The sequence below is a fragment of the Homarus americanus genome, unplaced genomic scaffold (genome assembly GCF_018991925.1).
Source record: "Homarus americanus isolate GMGI-L3 unplaced genomic scaffold, GMGI_Hamer_2.0 scaffold34360, whole genome shotgun sequence".
NCBI classification, from domain to species: domain Eukaryota; kingdom Metazoa; phylum Arthropoda; class Malacostraca; order Decapoda; family Nephropidae; genus Homarus; species Homarus americanus.
Window position 1 is genome coordinate 4,431,652 of NW_024739403.1, and position 18,803 is coordinate 4,450,454.

The window sequence follows — 18,803 nt, forward strand, 5'->3', positions numbered from 1 at the left end:
GGTTGGATGGCTATAATATAAGCAATAGGGGTTGGGTGTAAATGGGACTGCCCAGTATGGGCCAATAGTCCCGCTGCAGTTTTCTCCATTCTTATGTTCTTATAACAAGATTTTTACATGGAAAATATAGACACACACCTCTAGAGTCCTCAGGTCGGGTTTATGTTGCGGTCGCTTACTAATACAACACTGTGTATTGTACAATATACTGTAATGGAAAGTGGCGTAAATATCTTATACAAATGAATAAAAATTAATATATATATATATATACATACACTATATTCTTATATTATAACGTTGTTATAAAAATAGATTCCAAAGTTAGTATAAGAAAATATTAGGAGTGAATAATTTACAATCGATGAAATGATCCCACATATTTAGCTGGCAGAAGAAGTCCCAGTTCTTGAAGTTAAGTAAAGGAATTAAATTATGAGTATATTCTAGAGATTATTTGTGTTTTGGATATTGGCGTTTTATATAATTATTTATAAACCAAAATGCATCATTTTGACTTTAAACACAACGAGCCTATCTATTAGTATTGTGATGCATTAATTAACTATATTGGTATATAAAATATTTTATTCATTTATCATAAAAAATAAATATAGTTTTACTCACTTCAGGCGATTATGTTCCAACCCTTTCTCTGTAACATCACGTCTATGGAAAAGTACCGCTAAATGTGTCGTCTGCTTGTGTCGGTGGCTTATTTCGCGACAAATATTTTCGCTGATGTGTTTAGAGCTGTTTTCTGTATCTCTTACTCTTTTTATTGGTTATATGAAGTGTACACATTGTCTTATTAAATCGCTAGAATATCAAATCTGAATAAAAAATGTTGTTAAGGGCCTGTTCACAGCTTGGGACAATAGGATCTCGAATCACGAAGGTCAGTTGTAAGTTATCAGAGGTTGGGAGTGGACGTGTGATCACTACTCCTTCTTGTGTAATCACTCGTACAACTGTATCTGTAGCGAACATGAGTGCTCCCAAGAAAATTTGTATCTTAGGTTCGGGGAACTGGTAAGTTGTCCACTGCAATTTTTCGTGTGTACTGCATGGCTAGTGAAACTGTTGTGTGTTAGAGAATAGGACCCGTCATCAAACCCAGGGGCAAGTACTGTACGTTTGAGCTACCACCCAGAACATCGTTATCTGAACATAATTAGTAATGTCTTAATTAGTGATCAATCTTTACTTTCGGAGTAATTATTCTCATAATTGCGGTCGTCAGCATTCGTATATCTGGATTAGTTGCTATATAAATCAAACGCACTGACACCGATACTTTTTATTATTCATTTCATAAATAGACAGTACTTTAACGTAATGTACAGCAGCTGAATTTTAATAGTTCCCAAGAGGTTTACGGACATGCGTAATAAATTGATTTTAATACAGTTCCTCTGGCATGCAGGTCCGTTTGGGTGATGACTCGTTTATTGCTCGGCCCGTTGTTATGTTGTTCACTCACCACCTTAACAACACAAGGCTCGCTGCTACTGGTTACCGTTATATCACTTGGCCGCTGTACAGTAGATCCTCGTCAGACAAGGGCGGTGATCCTTAAAAAGTGAATGACTGCATTGGCATGGAGTGTGTCTGACAGCCAAGATGGTCTGTGTGTGTGTGGAGTGAGGCAGACACAGTGGTCTCTGTGAAGTGTACCTTACAGCCACAGTGGTCTGTGTGTGGTGTGACTGACAGCCTGTGGTCTTGTCATTTTTATTCTTGTGTGGAGTGTACTCCTTTTAATATATCCGTTGAGACATTGTTACATAACTATTTGACAAATTTCATAACCTAATGACAGAACACATATCGAATGACAATCTAAAATAACTGTTGGTGGTATGTCATTCTCCAATTGTTACATTCTCAAACTATATGTAGATTGTCGGTTTATTGTTCACGTCTGTCAACTTCATAACTTATGTCAATCACTTCCGTTAGCATGAACGAACAGTTATTTTAGATTGTCATTCGATGTGTGTTCTGTCTGTCTGTTATGAAATTTGTCAAATAGTTGTGTAACAATGCCTCAACGGATATGTGAAAAGGTGTACTTCACATTCACAGTGGTCTGTGTAGAGTGTGACTGATGGCTACAGTTGTCTGTGTGGAGTGTACATTTAATTTAAAAAGGGAGTAAATGATATGTAAAGGTACGAGTTAGCGGAGTGAAATTTTGAGGGTGCTTAAAACTTTTCAGTGTTCACTGTGTTTGAGGATTTGTTGACAGTGATTGCTGAGATAGAGGGATGTTAATCCTTGCTCCCTGTACCTATGATTTTTTTTTGCAGTTCTTATTCAGTAGTTTTGTCACAGTATCGAGAACCTTAGTCGCATTTACGAAAACAAACACACTTCCTTTCTTCCTCCTTATCAGCATATAGACACAAAGTCAAGTGTGTGTGCATAGCTGGCACTGGTTACCAAGCCGAGTCAAGTGTGTGTGTGTGTGTGCATAGCTGGCACTGGGAAGATGGCCTTTTTGGCTACGCATCCCACTTTAATATTAATGTACAGTACCGTATTTAATGCAACGCTCCCTTCCCCGTGATGTCGTCTGATTTTAGGAAGTTTGATAATTGCCAAATCACTTAAATATACTTTACCAAAATGTTTTTTCAAGTCCAAGATATAACTTGGATAAATGTAGGTGGGTGTGGTAATTTATTTTTTATTATACTGTATAAGTGAAATATTGATTGGTTGTATCTGAACGGCAGGAAAAGAATTAGTATCTCTAAATCCCGAGAAGAAAAATAATATACGGAAGGGAAGGAATCAAGGACAACCACCTCACTGACTTGCCTTTTCCCTTGTCAAGCGGCCTTGTTGAAGTCCCAGGGGGTAAACAAACCTACTGTATAAGCAACTTAGCTTGCTTGATAGTATTGCTGAAAAAAAGAAGAAAATACCGGGTCAATGTTATCATTAAGAGTTAGGGTCAGTTACGGACTGATTGTGTTTAGAGAAAAATCTTGGTTTTTGGCGGTGAATAAATCCAGCACTTGTAGATAGGGACAAAGTGAAAGTATCGGATTGGTAATATCAGTCATCATAAGCTGATGGCCTACTTCCCTGTTTCTCTATGAATAGTGTACACGTGTATCCGTCCGTGATATTCATTTTCTTGCTATTGTGGAGTGATATACTGTATTGTATACATACATTAAATTTTAGATTATTGTTGGAAGCCCTGCAAATATACTGTTGTAGAGAAACTTACATAAGTAATATGTGCTGTAGTAAGCAATGACACACCCAGAAATACAAGAGTTTTCATTGGTTGGTAGTCCACTGGACTTACCAGTTAATTGGCTGCTCGCTCCACACCCAGCCTCCAGATTGGTTAGCGGGTGGGTGTGTGTGTAGATTGCAAGCGGTATCTGTTATGTCTAATTAGGTCGTTGCGTGTTACCATTATTATAATTCTAGTTGACTCACTCACTTTCGTGCCATGTCTCATAGATGCTATATAACTTGCCTATCATTATCCCCGTCAGACGTAAGTTGAGGGGCGTTATGTTGTAGCCCTGTCCTTCCGTTTTGTCCTAAACACATTATGTACTTCACAAATGGCCAGCTCTTGAGTCATTGTGACTTGTGAGATTGAAGTTAAAAGAAAGATCCAACGACAAAGCAACCGCGATCCATAAAACGAGTTTAAGCAGATTGTTGCAGCAGTTTTCTTGGATGTGTATTATATTACTTGTTACGAATAGATAAATCCATGTTTACATATACTGTGTTGTATGATTATCAAGCGAACACTTTTATATGAAGAGCGGTAGTGTGTTGGTACTGCACTAGACAGATTGCGCCAAATTTGCACAAAAGGGGGACGCGGAAGCCAAACACTGACTGACGCTGGCGACTTTTACCAAGGTCAATAGCCATTCTTAAGAGGATAGTTGGGAGAGGGAGGTAATATTTTTCATAACCAAAAGTTCTATTGAGAAAAAAAAAGGCTTACTAAACATGTCAAATAGTAAGAATAATCGTGGCAGCTGAAAGCACCTTAAACATAACATTGCCTAGAAATTTGGGTTGAGTAAAAATTCGCGGGTGGGAAGTGATGAAAAGTGGAACAATAAACAAGTTCTGAAGAAAAACGATTCCAAGAGTAACGTATCAGTTGAATAAACGAAGTATTTTTAAGCAGGCGTTGGTGCTTTTATTCCTTCAGCTACAATGTGTATGCGTGTATGTAGTTCAGTGGATACGTTCTTGGGATTCACGTATATAATGCAGATTATTATTCTAAAATAATTTTTAATTGTTGATGGCGAGTGTAATTACTAACCTCGTTACGCTCAAAGACAGCAGCATCAATTGACATTACATAGTGTTAACCGTTTGGTAGGTGCCCTTTTGTGGTAGGAAAGTTCACGCTGGCTATAGAACAGTTGTGTCACTTGGCCACCTTGACGGGCCTTGTACCGGTTTCCTCCACTCATTAGGCATTTGGGTAGAACAATACTACCCTTCACGGTCTTCAGGGGGCCCTTTCATTTTGTGAAGACCAATATATAGATGTGTGTGACGTGTCAGCTTGGCTCCTTCGCTGTCTTGATAAATCGTTATAAGTAAGCGTTAATTAATTTTGTGTTCGGGTGTGAACAAGTGTATAAATGTACCAGCAGTACTCGCTTCGAAGCCGTAGTTTACTCCCCTTTCGTGTCGTCTGTACCTTGGGGTGGCATATATGCTTGTCTGACTACATTATAAGCATGTTCTCTGGTACCCATGTACAGTATATTACGCACGACTGTACAACCTGTGAAATTCTATTTGTGTAGAAACTCGTACCTTTATGCTTGCCGTTATTGATGAAATGATTTTAAATAATTTTACTATTAACATAATAGTTTGTGCAGAGACAGTATGCTGTGTATTTAACTTAGGCCCTAGGGAATAGTTACACTGTATTTCCTTCTGCTGTAGTTTGAAAGGGTTTTGAGGTTTCTAGGTACAGATTCACAAAGGTTCGTAACATAAGTTATAAGAATGTGCTTAACTCTTTGACTGAAGCACCAAAAAATAGCGTAAAAAATAATCATAAAATTACCCTGAAACACTCCCGGGGTGGTACCATAAGCATAAATTCTTTCAATTAGCATGGGGCGGTAATGTGTCTCCTACCTGTTAAAGGAACATATCCACTGGATATGCATTCTTAAATATACAACTTCGTTGAATATTTTGTTGTACGAATTCTTGAGAATCTGGACCCTAGAATATGAACATCAGTCGTGGTGGTGTTAGATCTATTAGTACAGTAAGAGGCACCTGTGAAATTAAGGATGTTGGAGTAGTATTGGGAGTAGAGCGTATCATACAGAACGTGCACACCTCCCCAGCTCAAACGGTAAGATAACAAATCCTCTTTATTTCTATCGCCAATCTTGTACAGCAATTTGTAATACCCGGTATGAGTGATATATGTTACTTATTGCATATTTTTGTTTTGCTATGTATTATATTGTAACGTAAATGATATTTGCTGTTAGCCTATGACTTCCATTGTAATTTTAGTGTTTGTTATTCTTGTGTGTCAATTAAAACATGAATGTTGAATGTGGTGTATTTGACAGGGGGTCGGCTATCGCCAAAATCGTCGGGAACAATGTGACTAAATTTGACAAGTTCGACAATGAGGTGAAGATGTACGTGTACGAGGAGATGGTTGAGGGCAAGAAGTTGACCGAGATTATCAACACCACCCACGAGAACGTCAAGTACCTCCCCGGCAAGAAACTCCCAGAGAACGTGGTGAGTGTTAACGGTGTTTAGTGTGTCGCTGTTATCTCCAATCATACTTTTATTTTTTCATCCTCGTCCATACTTTTTTCCTGTTGCAACTTCCTTGCTTTTTTCCCCTCATACTTTGTCATCTCCTGGCTTTATTCTTTGCTTTCTTTTCTACTGTTCTCCTTGTTGGCCCTTTCTTTATCTTCAAATCTTCATCACCCCTCAGTTTGTCACATTACTTTTATAATTGGAAGGGAAATTTAATGTAATATTTTTAATCATAAAGAGGTGGCCGTTGAAGACTGGTGGAAGTAGTGCCATCAAGGCGATAATGTTTGACAAATGGTAAGGCCACTCTCATTTTGATATATCGTATTCATTATTTTATTTAATGATTTATGGTTTTATTCAGGGAGCCCAGTTATTCCAAGCGCTGTGTAGTAAGAGAGATGAATATAAATTTTTATCGTGGGACTTTGTACGTATCAGGGTCCGCTTATCTTTCTTGTAATGCCACCTTATACGTCGCCCCAACTGCCCCTATGATACCTTCCTACACCATCACAGAGCACCACTGTATTATCAACACCAACACCTGTTCTCACCACAACTGCTTACTCCACCTTTAAACCCAACCTGACACCTTGCACCCCCCCACCTAACACTATACTACACCACACTACGTTACGCTACCTAGCTGTAACCCGTCACATCATACTTACCTAACTGTAACCCGTCACCACAGCATACTCAACTAACTGTAACCCGTCACCGCAACATACCCTACAAAGCCGCACTTATCTATACATGCCTTCTTTCCTCATCACACCAGCTGACTTCACCAATACTCCTCAGGTTTCCACTCACATACATCAATTTTCCCCCCAAAGTTACGTTCAAATTTTGCCACGTGACCACGCCTTGTTTCCTCTCCAGTACATGTCGGTTGCGTGTTATTGATCTACATCGGGAACAAGATGGAGGAGGGTTGGTGCTTGCATGGCCCCACAGCCGCCCGTGCCTAATGTCTATGTGGGAGACATGACAGGAATCCGTGCATGGAGCCTTAGGAGGTGGGGGGTAGGGGGGGGGGGTGTTGTTTGCTTGGTGGATGCAGGGGTGGTGTAATATTAAGTCACCAACTTTGTGTCACGTGGGCTGGGCGACGATACACACGTGGAGCGGCTGAATTTGACCCACGTTTCATCCGCTATACACAACCCATGACAAGTGTATGTATAGCTCGTCAGTCTTCCCTTGATACGCCTCTAGCCACCTACAGTACAACCAGTCCATGAGATGTAAAATAGTTATACACCTCCCACACTCATCACCCTTCTATACCCTCTATACACCTCACATACCCTCAGCCGTTTTGGCTGCCCACCAAAATTCACCGTCATTGTGAGGGAACTCCACGATGACATAAACGGCAGTGTCCTGTACAATGACAATCAGTCTGAGTTCTTCCCCATGGAAACGGGGGTAAAACAAGGATGTGTACTGGCACCAACTCTTTTCCATTTTCTTGGCTGCTTTCCTTACTCGTGGCAGTGCCGATTTAGCTGGCAGGGTGGACATCCAGTACCAGATGAAGGGACTTTTCAACATAAAACGACTCCAGGCTGGAACAAAGGTGTCAGCAACTTCCATTACTAAACTTCAGTATGCAGACGACCTCACCCTCGTCACTCACACTGAAAGCGACCTACAAGAGATTCTGAACACCTATGCAGTTGCATATGCACACTTCGGCCTTGTGGTGAATGTATGTAAGACTCAGTATCTCTTTCAGCCTGCCCCTGGTTCAACTACACCTCCACCTTCCATTCAGCTTAATGGTGCCACCCTCTTCTACTGTATGTTACCCAATTTAGTTCCAGTATCTCGGCTCCCACTTGTCCACCACCGCGGACATCGATGAAGTGATTCGACATCGAATCAGATGTGCATCTCAAGCCTTTGGTAGACTCCGTACCCGTGTCTTCAGCTGTAGGGAGCTGAGGTTATCTGTAAAGTTGCATGTACTGTATATGGAGCAGTGGTCCTCCCCACCCTGCTGTATGGCAGTGAGATATGGGTCACATACATGAGGTACCTCAAGGCACTTGAAAACTCTCACCAACGTAGTCTACATTCCATTCTTCCGAGTTTGCGTGGAAGATTAGAGAACAAATGCCAGTATTCTCACTGATACCAACTGTAGGAACATCGATGCTACCATTATCCATGAACAACTACGTTGGACTGGCCATATTACCCGCATGGACGACAGTAAACTGCCTAAGCAGCTACTTTACAGTCACCTAACGAATGGTAAACGTAACGCTGGCGGGCAACTGAAAAGGTATAAGGATAGTCTTAAGACAAACCTGAAAAGTGCCAAATCGACCCTCTCTCCTGGGTGACGATCACTCCACATCGCAAAGCTTGGAGGAGCACCACACGAGAAGGTGTCAATACTTTCGAGTTAGCCCGATTCTATACTGAGGCAGACAAGCGCCGGAAAGACGCTGGCGTCGCCCCTCCCACACGTGCAGCATCTGCCAGTTCCCCTATCGACCTCTCGAGTCACCTCAGATCTCACCAACGAAGGTGACATCCTTAATAACTCATATCATTGAATCATAGCTGGATGATCGTCATACTCAGTTCCGAGTGACAGCAAAGTAATAGTAGTAATGTGTGTGTGTGATGGCCTAACATAGTGATGAATGAGTCCGTGGATGGAGGGAAAACACCTGTCAGCCACACAGACCTGCCACACCTGTAAACACACCTGTGCTATGTATTCCACCTCGTCCGTATACACCGCAGTACTGTACGTCAAACACCTGTTCTGCCCTGCCCCACACTGCACCATACACTTGCCTTACCCTGCCACACACTGCACCATACACTTGCCTTACCCTGCCACACACTGCACCATACACTTGCCTTACCCTGCCACACACTGCACCATACACTTGCCTTACCCTGCCACTGTCCTCCTAAACTTGTATGCCAGCGCTGTTATTACGTATACAACTCGAGGCTCAGTGGTTTGCCAAGGTCCCGGATTATTCACTTCCTAGTGTGGCGTGACAGTGAGTTCATCCCAGCGTAACAACACTATAATTATTGGCCGCTTTCGGGGATAGTTGTTGTTGGCATTATTTAACAGTTGGCTGCTTGTTATGATAGAATTCGTGTCATTTACAAGGTTTTTATTTGACCTCGTTTTTTGGTCAGTATTGTGTTGCAGAAGCTACTAGTCTGTTTGTCTGGTTCTCAAGACAAGATGGCGAATGATAAACTAAATGTTGGTGAGAGTGAGTAGAGGAGGGACTCGGTGATCACCAAGGACTGTGTTGAGAGAGAGAATTGTATGACCTAGCTATTGTGAACGTATAATAGTGTATTTGTGTGTAATATTGTTGGTGCCAAGAGGCTTATTGGCACTACCTGGGGTCGTGAGAGATAGCAACACACACGCCACCTGCCGACCGGTGTGTCCTTACCCCCCCCCCCTATCTCTCAACCTCACCACCCATTGCTTACCTCTACTTATGTCATCCAGTAGCACACCCACCTCGTCAGGGCAAAGGTCATGTGTCTCCATTGTTGTTGTTTTTAGGCTAGTCATCGTGAGTTTTGAGAGAGAGTGGCATTGACGTGTAGAGATGGATATAAAGAGTGATGGTGTAAATATAGTGGGAGAGTAGCGTGCGATAAGACGTAAATAAATATGGTGAGATATTATCAAGAGGTGTGGTAATAGTTTGTCCAGAGATTGTGAGACTGAAACTTTACTTGTTATTGTTCATGCCATTGTCGATACAGTTGATTGAAAGAAATTGAAAGAGAGAGAGAACTACATATTACAGTACAGTATATATACAACCTGTATTTGTATATCAGTATCAGAGCTACAGGTTGGGTGTCTAGAGAGGACCTCCCTGACTGGCCAAGTATACAAGGTGTTAGGTGACGCCCAAGGTTACTAAACATCGTCTTGGTTTATAATCTCCAGTACCTTGAAAAGACTCACAGCCTCTCAGGATTATTTACTGAGTAAAGACTGACGTTTGGCTCATCATTGATTCCAGTTGCTACATTATTTACGTGTATTGACGTTTATGGTCTTAAGAACTCACTATTGCGTCTCCTTGTCCCTGATTTGTTATAATACAAAATAGAATAGAAGGTGATCATCTTTAATGAGTATTTTAGATAACATAAATCTCGACTTGAAATATGAAACTCCGCCCACCTATGGGTACCATAGCAACCAATAGGGTTCCGGTTACTAAGGGAGACCAAAAATGGGCAAAGTTTAATTGACAAGCCAAGGGAAAATTTTTGGACAATGAAGCTTATAAAGATCGGAACGAAGAACAGACTGCCGTAAGCTGATGAAAGGTAGAAATGCACACACACAACTAATGGCACCGTAAATAATCGACGAGTGTTCAGGGGTCAATATCAAGGATTTTGACTTGGCACGTGTTTTTTTTTTTTTTTTTACCTGACTTGAGTTAGGGAAGTGAGTGCCTTTTGTTCCAAGAATTAGTATGCAGTCTTTCCAATCCCTGCAGCGGGACTTCATGCTTATGGGACTCATTAAATTTTCTTGTATTTTAGGTACTTCAGACTACCAGGGTCCACTTATAATAAAATTTTGCACTAGGCAGCAACTGTTAATTATCCAGGTGGGTATTCCTAAGTGGCAGGTGCTAGACAACAGATGTTTTGAGATTAAGGAATATTTTCTTGGGAATTCCTGTGTGTTATTTTGTTTGAGTAGCTGCCAATCTTATCCAGGGGTGATGGGGCGACCAACGTCTCACTTGATCTCTGATAGGATACCGCATCTCAGATGGTGGAGAACTGAGTGTAGGTTCATTTGGTTCACTGATAACATCTGCCAGGTGACCAGGACAGTTGGCAGTTACGAAACAGACAGACAGAGGTGACTACTATAAAGGGGTTAGTAGTTGACGGGGTTAAACGTCGGCTGTCTGGTAGTAGATGGGGAGAGAGAGAGAGGGAGATCTCTGTTATGTAAAGGCATCTCTGGGTGAACCAACCTTTGTGTTTATTGGGCGATATTCTTCAGTTATTGCTGTACTGTACTCAGAGAGACTGATAGATACACGGAGGAGATATAAGTGTGTGTGTGGAGGGGGGGGGTTGAATGGGTGAAAGGGAGAAAGCCTTGAGGGAAGTGAAGGGGAGGATGGTTGACCTTTGAGGTGTATCATGCCATAGGCTACCTTCCTTGGCTGGCACACTGCCACTGGACCAACCACCTACCCCTCCCTCCCTCCCTCCCTCCCTCCATCACCCTTCACCACCACCATCCCACCACCACCACCATCCGAAGACGAGTCTGCAGGTAAAATAAGGAGGGGGGTGGGGACGAATATTTAGGTCATCCCTCAACTTTTTTTTTTAATATTAAGACACAACATGACATCCTATCTCCTTAAACCCGAGGCAAGAATTCCACTGGGGTCCGTACCGCAGCTCAAACAGAACCCTTAGAATCTTAGATCACTCATGTTCACTCCCCTCCTGTCCTTCACCCTTCATCTCTCTCATCCCCTTCTCTCTCCCTCACCTCTCCGTCTTAGGTGTGCTCATATTCAATTAACACATGTGACTTCCCCCACCTTCCTGGATACTTGCTCGACTGTCTTATTAGTTCCAGAGAGTTAATGAAGGTCCAGCAGAACCCACCAGCCTCTCTATATTGTATTTTAGGGTCAAGACGTCGTACTCGAGGTCATTGTATTCTAAGAGCCAAGAGTAGGTCTTTGTATTAGTGTACTGTATCTTATTCATTGTACTCAAGGGTTAAGTCAAGAAATCTTATTCACAGGGTAAAGTTTAGAGTCATCTTACATAAGGGGTCTTGTCATCGTACTCAGGGGATTAAGTCATTATACTCTAGGATTTAGTCATTGTACACAAGGATTAAGTCATCGTACACGAGGGTTTGAGTTATTGTATCACAGAGGGGTTGAGTCATCGGCCATTGCGAGAAGAAGGTAAATCAGGCAAATAAATTATTGGGTCTTATAAGAAGGTCGTTCAGATATCTATACGGTCCGTCCCTCGTAACGATCTTTAAGAGTGAAGTGCTTCCCCATCTGGAGTACTGTCACCCCGTCTGGTCCCCCGAGATATGCTAGGGACTGTCAGTTGGTTGTAAATGTTAAAAGGAGGGCCACCAGACTGGTGCCTGCACTTCGGCACCTCAACTACCCTGAGAGATTGGAGCGCCTAATTGAGGTGTATAAGCATCTCAAGGGGCACTACTCAGTCGAGTGTCCTTGCCCCACAAAGGGTCACAGCTCAAGATTGAAGAAGCCGCAAGTCCAGAAAACTGTGAGTGCAAACTTTTTCGGAGTGAGAATTGTGAACTCTTGGAACAATCTGCCAGAAACAGTGACGGCACTCTGTGTGAGTTCTTTCAAGACCAGACTTGACCAACACTGGAGCAGGTTCAGTGCGTAACAGAGAGCCAGTACATGACTAGTACTTGCCAACATTGCGTGACAGAGATGTGACCGATCGCCCATGCAGCTAACGAGCCGATCAGTGGTGAAGAGGATAAAAATAAGTGCACGAGGGTTTGAGTTATCGTATCACAGGATTAAATCATCGCACACAAGTCCTAGATAAGCGTCAAACCTTTCCCATGAGACAAAATGCATCTGGCTTCACCTCACACGATCTGTCTCTGGCTAGCAATGTTTTTGACCGTTCTGTAATAATACGACAATGGCTAGTGACACACTAACTCATTCGTTTATCCTGCTCAATATAACCCTCAGTAGTAAAGTAGTTATTAAAATAGTAATAGTAGTAGTAATTGTTGTAGTTAGTATTAATAGTTGTAGTAGTTAGTAGTAGTGAATAATAGTAGTAGTAGTTAATAATAGTAGTAGCAGTAGTCCTCCCTCCCTCCCCCCCCACTTCCGCGTTTTCCTGTTTCCCGAGATAAAGCACTTTGAGTTTCTTGTGTGGCTTCTTGCGGTGTGTGTGTGCAACCGAGAGAGAGAGAGCATTACACTAATTATCCCATACTGACGAGGCTTCACTTTAGACAGACACATAGCGAACGTCAACATCCTGTAGCCTGCACTCGCGTTATTATTAGCAGACGTAAGAGTGAGTGAGTGTGACAGTTCTGTCTACACTTGGGTTTCATTGGCAGCGACGCGACTAAAAGTACCAGACTAGAGTAAATTACTCACCTAGCTAAAGGTTTTTGGGTTCACTTTCACGAGTTCAAAAGTGAGTTCGATACTGATTTTGAACCTTTTGTTGTTGTTGTGTGGCTTTGTAAGATGTATATATATATACTGTACATATTTATGGTGTCTGTGATGTCGAGTGAGCGTGGTGGTCAAGTTGATATAGTACCTGAGTGAGACGTCCCTAGTCGATCCAGCTGCAGAAGTGGAAGGTGGTGTCGAATACCGAGTCCGCCCATATTCTCTTCATGTTTGTGTGTGCGTGTGTCGTAGTGTACTTGGTTATCGGGCTGGCTGGGACAGGTGTGAGCCACAGGTGTACAGTACTACAAGCGAGACGTATGTTTTATATCATCTACCCCCCCTCCCCCCCCCACACACACGCTCATCTAAACCAATAATCTCCCTGGTGAAGATACAAACAAACATCTCCATAATATACAGTTTCCACAACTTAACCATACAACGAAGGGTTTGTTTTTATCTCCAGTATTCACATAGGCACACACACAGACACAGACAGACCGCTGGTGTACCCTCTTCATACCGCTGGATTAAGCATGAGGTGGTGGTGTTCTGTGGAATTATGAAGTAATGAATGTGTGATGATAAATTCTACAGTGATAATAATAATAATATAATACAATACAGATGAACGGGAACTGGGTTGGGTTAGGTTAGGTTAGGTTGTGATCAATTCATGGCAACTAGACGATCTACACGAGGAACTGCACCTAACTCAATGAAGGGTTTAAAGTCACACTGTATCACCCACCGACACTATGTATGACCGACCTTTGGTGGTGGAAGCACATGGCCCAGTTTAGCCCTTGTACATATCCGGAAAGCCAACACGACATCCGAGGTTAATGGTACACTGGGTGTTGTTAGTGTTTGTATGTGTCCTACTGGGGGTGTATTTGTTCAGCTCGACCTTGTGAGTATGACGACTTAACCCTCTTGTGTACTATGAATTAACCCAGTGAGTGAGTAAGTTTTGTAGCCATGCATTTGGATTAACTGTTAACCACGTATTCGGGTTTAAGGTTGTCAGTGCCGTAGATAATTATTCTCCTTCACAAACTCGTAACATAACTTTGGGTACTTAGGCAGAGGGAACACCTGTCACCATCTGATTAGTGTTCATTTAAGGTGTTATCGTCTCTTATCAATCATGGGTTCGAATTGGGCTGGAATGGGGGTGTGTGTGCGCGCGCGCGCGCGCGCCTGCTCCTCCCCCCCCCCCTATGTTTTTAAGGACTAAATACGCACTGTGAACGTTTCCTTTACACACACACACACACACACACACACACACGTACTCTAGTTCCACAAATGTAGTTTCATGCCAACCTCAAACCCTTGATATGAATGTAGAATTATAAGTACACATTCTTTATACGATCCAGCGTTCCCATCATCAAATTTTCTCTTGGTGTGTGTGTGTTGTTAAGGGACAGACAGACAGACAGATAGGCAGACATTAAAAATATCAAAGGCTGTCTGCATCCATTGCCGGTCCATCTCCTGAGTACAGAAATGGATGTTTTTAAGCAGTGAAAAGGTGTAACCTGTCTGAAACAGTGCTGGACACACACAAGATAACAGATAGATAGAAAGAGAGAAATGGGGAAATAGTACAGTATAAAAGGAAGATGCACAGATAAGAGAGAGAGAGAGATTCATGGATGTTGTCTTCCTTGTAATAGTATAGTCTTGAGTTGGGATGAGGGCGACTGAAGGAATGAAGGAGGGAGGGGCAGAGTGAAGGAAAGAAGGAAGGAAGTAGTTTGTTGAACGGAGAGAAAGAAAAAGGTGAGATAGAGTGAAGGCAGGAGCAGCACTGGGCGAGCTGGCTGGTTGCTGAGGTACCAAAATAATCGTGGGAGACTCCTCAGCACAATGTTGTGTGTTGGGAGCCTCGCTATACTTGCACCAGGTCACCTCGCCCATGACCTTGGCCGTCCTTTCTTGTCAAGTTCCCCCCCCCCCCCTTTATCTATTTACTTCATCTTCCTCCTCCTCCTCCCCCTTTCCATATTTTTGATCCTCCTTCTTGTTTTCCTCCTGCTCCTCCCCTTTATCCTTTTATTTAATCTTCCTCTTCTCCACTTAGTTAATTTTCCTCCTCTTACTCGGGCCTCGCTCCTCCCTCGTCTAAGGTGCCTTTCAAAACATCATTAACGTGAACCCGAGTCGGCCCACTATTGGATGAAGGCCTCGTCCAGGGGGAGGCGAGGATACCACTCCAATCTGCTTTATTTTATCAAGTTTTCTTCTCTGTCTGGTTCTATAACGTCCTCTTATTTCTTCTCCTTCCGTTTCTTACCTATACCCCTCACCTGCCTTCTTCCGCCCACCTGTTATCATAAATACGGGTAACCTGACCTTTTTATGCCTAGCCTTTACTCCCTTTATCTCCTTGCGCGTCACACCGTTTCGACTCTTTGTCTTCAAGTTCAGTTTTTGCATTGATTCACTTCCTGTGTGGCGCCAGTGAGTCTGTGTTGATCCCTACATGGTCAGTATTTCTGTACAGTGGCGAGGTGATGGTATATTCACGCTGGGGTTGGTAGGTCAATGATTCCGGCTTCGAATTCAGTGCTAGTATATAGTTTAACCGAGTCCCCCACAGGCTTGTTAAGAGGCCCAACTGGTTCACGAAAAATCAGACCGTAGGGGGAGATATACCTATCCTATTTCAACCTGTGTGTGTGCGAGAGAGACGCCAGGGCCACTCAAATAGCATATCTTAGGGTTGAGTTGTAGTTATTCCCCAGTAAGAAAATATACAGTGCAGTACATAATGTACAGGATGACTACAATATTGTTGCTCTTTCCAATTTTAAATATTTATTATGAAAAGAAAAACTACGAACAAAACTACAGTGAAAACTACGGTAAATTGATGAAAAACTGAAGTGGATTTAATTTTATTTTATTATATGATTTTTTTTTAATGTTGACAGTTATCTATTTCTTTCAATACAATATTTACATAATCTTTGGAGCGGATGTAGGGGAGGGGGATAGGCGTTTTACTCTGGGGTTAAGTAAAAAGGTTAGCTCGTAAAAATTGAAGGAGAGGAGGCGTGAAGCTGTTAGGAAAGTTTATATGACACGTTGCAAAATGTATGGATGGAAACAGGATATCTTGCTGAGCCACTAAAGGACCTCACATTGAACTTTAATAGCATAAAACTTTTTGTGGTTATTCCTTTATTAGTACAGTATGATTTTTCCCTGTGGCTATGTTAGATTCTGTTATATTAAATGTTTGAAATAGAAGACACACCCACCCACCCACCCCGGGAGCCGATCCAGGAATATAAAAAGAGGGGACCCAAGAAGTTGTGGGTGGGGTAACATGGCCAGCAAAGCGAACCTACCCAGTTGGGGGCGACGAGGTAGCCCCCCCCCCCCCGATTTTTTTTAATCTGACCAATATCATGAGTATTTTGAAGCCATTTTGAAGCCATGTGCACTTGATATTAGGAGATATTCTGAGGTCAATAGCAACTACTCTACTGTGCAAATATGCATGGGTAACAATACTGTATTTAAGAAAAGTATAGGAATTTTCTGAGGAAAAGGGGGGGGGGGAATTTCTGGACACCCCCCTGGATCCTCTCTTGCACACACACACACACACACACATTCTCTCCCCATGTCTGTGAAGGTACAGTGTGTTTGTGGCTCTATCTGGTGCTATTGAACGTGTGTGTGTGTTTCTAACTGGAATGTTTGTTTATTTGTTTTCCACTGTGGACGTGTGTTGGTTTGTCAGTTACTAGGATGTGTGTTTACATAAGGGGGTCCTGAAGTTTATTCCCGTGTGTCAAAGTATATTCCCTTACCCCAAAGTTTATTCCCATCTTAAAGTTTATTTCCGTATACTGAAGTTTGTTATTGTATTCCAAAGTTTATTCTCATGTCCTGCAATATATTTCCATCTCAAAGTTTATTCCCGTGTTTCCCAAAGTTTGTTCCGGTTTAGGGGACTTTTAACACATTGCTCCTTCCCTCATGTATTCATCAGGGGACGGCTGGACATGGGCCAAGATAATGGGTTAATATGAGCGTCAGATGAATTCCTTATATCTCCTGATATAAACAGTGTACACGAGACAATTTCGGTTGGTGGCTGACAACCCAATGGGATCTTTGCCAGCCTGTGTGTGTGTGTGTCGTAACTGAGCTGATCCTTGTCTTTTCTGTTCTCACAATGGCCTGACCAAGTGCGTGTTACAGCTTCAGTGACGTCACAGCTGTTCCCTCTTATTTCTATTATTGGTCTATTTTCACAATGACCTGAGCTGATTAACCTCAGACAAGTACTGTACAATCTCTGCCTCCACTGACCCAGTGGAACGTCTGCTCGCAGCATCGCCAGGAAAATCTTCCTGCCTGAGAGATGCTGGCATCGCTTTTGTTAGATTCTACTGTACACTCCTCGCCATTGCATTATGCGCGGGGTCGTGACAGACATAAACAACAAGATGAAATATTCATAAAAAAATAATCTGAGAAGTTAACAAACTTCTAGTAGTCTATAGGCCTCCCTTTTCTCTTGATACACTCCTGCAGGCGTGAAGAAACTGACTGCCAAGTTGTGGATTATTTGTGGGACTAAATTATTCCACTCCTCACGAATGGCTGCCTCTAGCTTAGGGGATGGTATTTGTGTCCTTGCCTTGTAGACGAAGCTTGATAATGTTTCACTTATTTTCTATTGGGTTAAGGTCAGGCAAATTGCTTGGCCAATCACTTAGAAATTCTACTTAACAGTCAACAAGCCATTGCATTACAGATTTTGCTTTGTGACATGGGGCACCATCCTGCATAAACACATCAGCACAGCATTTTTCAAAAGACCCGGGTAAATAATCACAAAGCAGCTCCAAGTAGTTAAATTGGTTCATCATCACATTCCTAGGTGGCACAATAAGATCACCGGTTCCAAAGTACGAGAAGCTACCCTACAGTACACCATTAGTGACTCGGGTTTTTTTTTTTTTTAAATTGCTCCCGAGGGGGTTAGTTTATTGGGCACCCCCTTAAATCCTGTGCAAGGTGAAGCGCAGAAGCGTTAACAGCGTCCATCTGGGAAGCATGCGTAGTTCATGCTTGCCTTTATGACTCATGCATTAAGGGCAAAAGTCTGAAGGGTCATAGGTTTTGTCAGCAAGTTACATAAAGTGACAGAATGATGAGTGTGTGGGGGGAAATTCCCAGTACAATTTATCTGTTTATGGCAAAGCGTGGCAGGTCCCTAATAATGTCAAGTGCCAGGCCTATCACTAGGAGGAGGTCAGGGAGGGAAGAGGTGTTGGTAACGGCTGGGGACCTGTAGGAGGAGGTCATAGGGCAAGTGTGGATGTAATGAGTGAGGGTGTGAGAGTCGGGTTGACCACAAAGTTTACAAACAGTGCGGCCAGGCTCAGGGTTGCCAATGTACTAGGCATTGCGAAGTACAGTGGGGATGGAAGTGATATGGTGTGGTGGGAGGCACATAGACATTGACAATATTGAGGGACATACCTTTTAGTGTGATTGTGATGGCGTGTGTGCGGCATGCCGGTGGGGTACGGGTATCCGGGGGTGGCGTCCTCAGGTCCAATAGGTGACTACAGATGTGTGTAGTCGGGAGGGCAGGTATTTATGGGAAGCAGCAGGTGTGTGTGTGTGTGTGTGGGTAGTAGGTGTATTGGGGGCTGCAAGATGTGTGTTGTGGGTGTCAGCAGGAGTGTGTGTGTGGTGCAGCAGTAAATTACAGTATATTTTTTAACT

The 18,803-nt window shown here is 42.7% G+C and overlaps 1 protein-coding gene across 6 annotated transcripts in view; it reads left to right on the forward strand.

The window, feature by feature from the left end:
- The first annotated feature begins 874 nt into the window (after positions 1-874).
- The window catches only part of LOC121874554 (glycerol-3-phosphate dehydrogenase [NAD(+)], cytoplasmic-like), a 46,708-nt gene continuing 28,779 nt past the window's right edge, over positions 875-18,803 (forward strand). For all 6 annotated transcript variants that reach the window (XR_006090454.1, XR_006090453.1, XR_006090455.1 and 3 more), the window contains exons 1-2: positions 875-1,032; positions 5,613-5,790. Coding sequence is in view for 3 of the 6 variants with exons in the window: in XM_042378740.1 (XP_042234674.1) it covers positions 989-1,032; positions 5,613-5,790 (222 nt within the window). In the remaining 3 variants the exon portion in view is untranslated. The remainder of the gene's footprint in view (positions 1,033-5,612; positions 5,791-18,803) is intronic.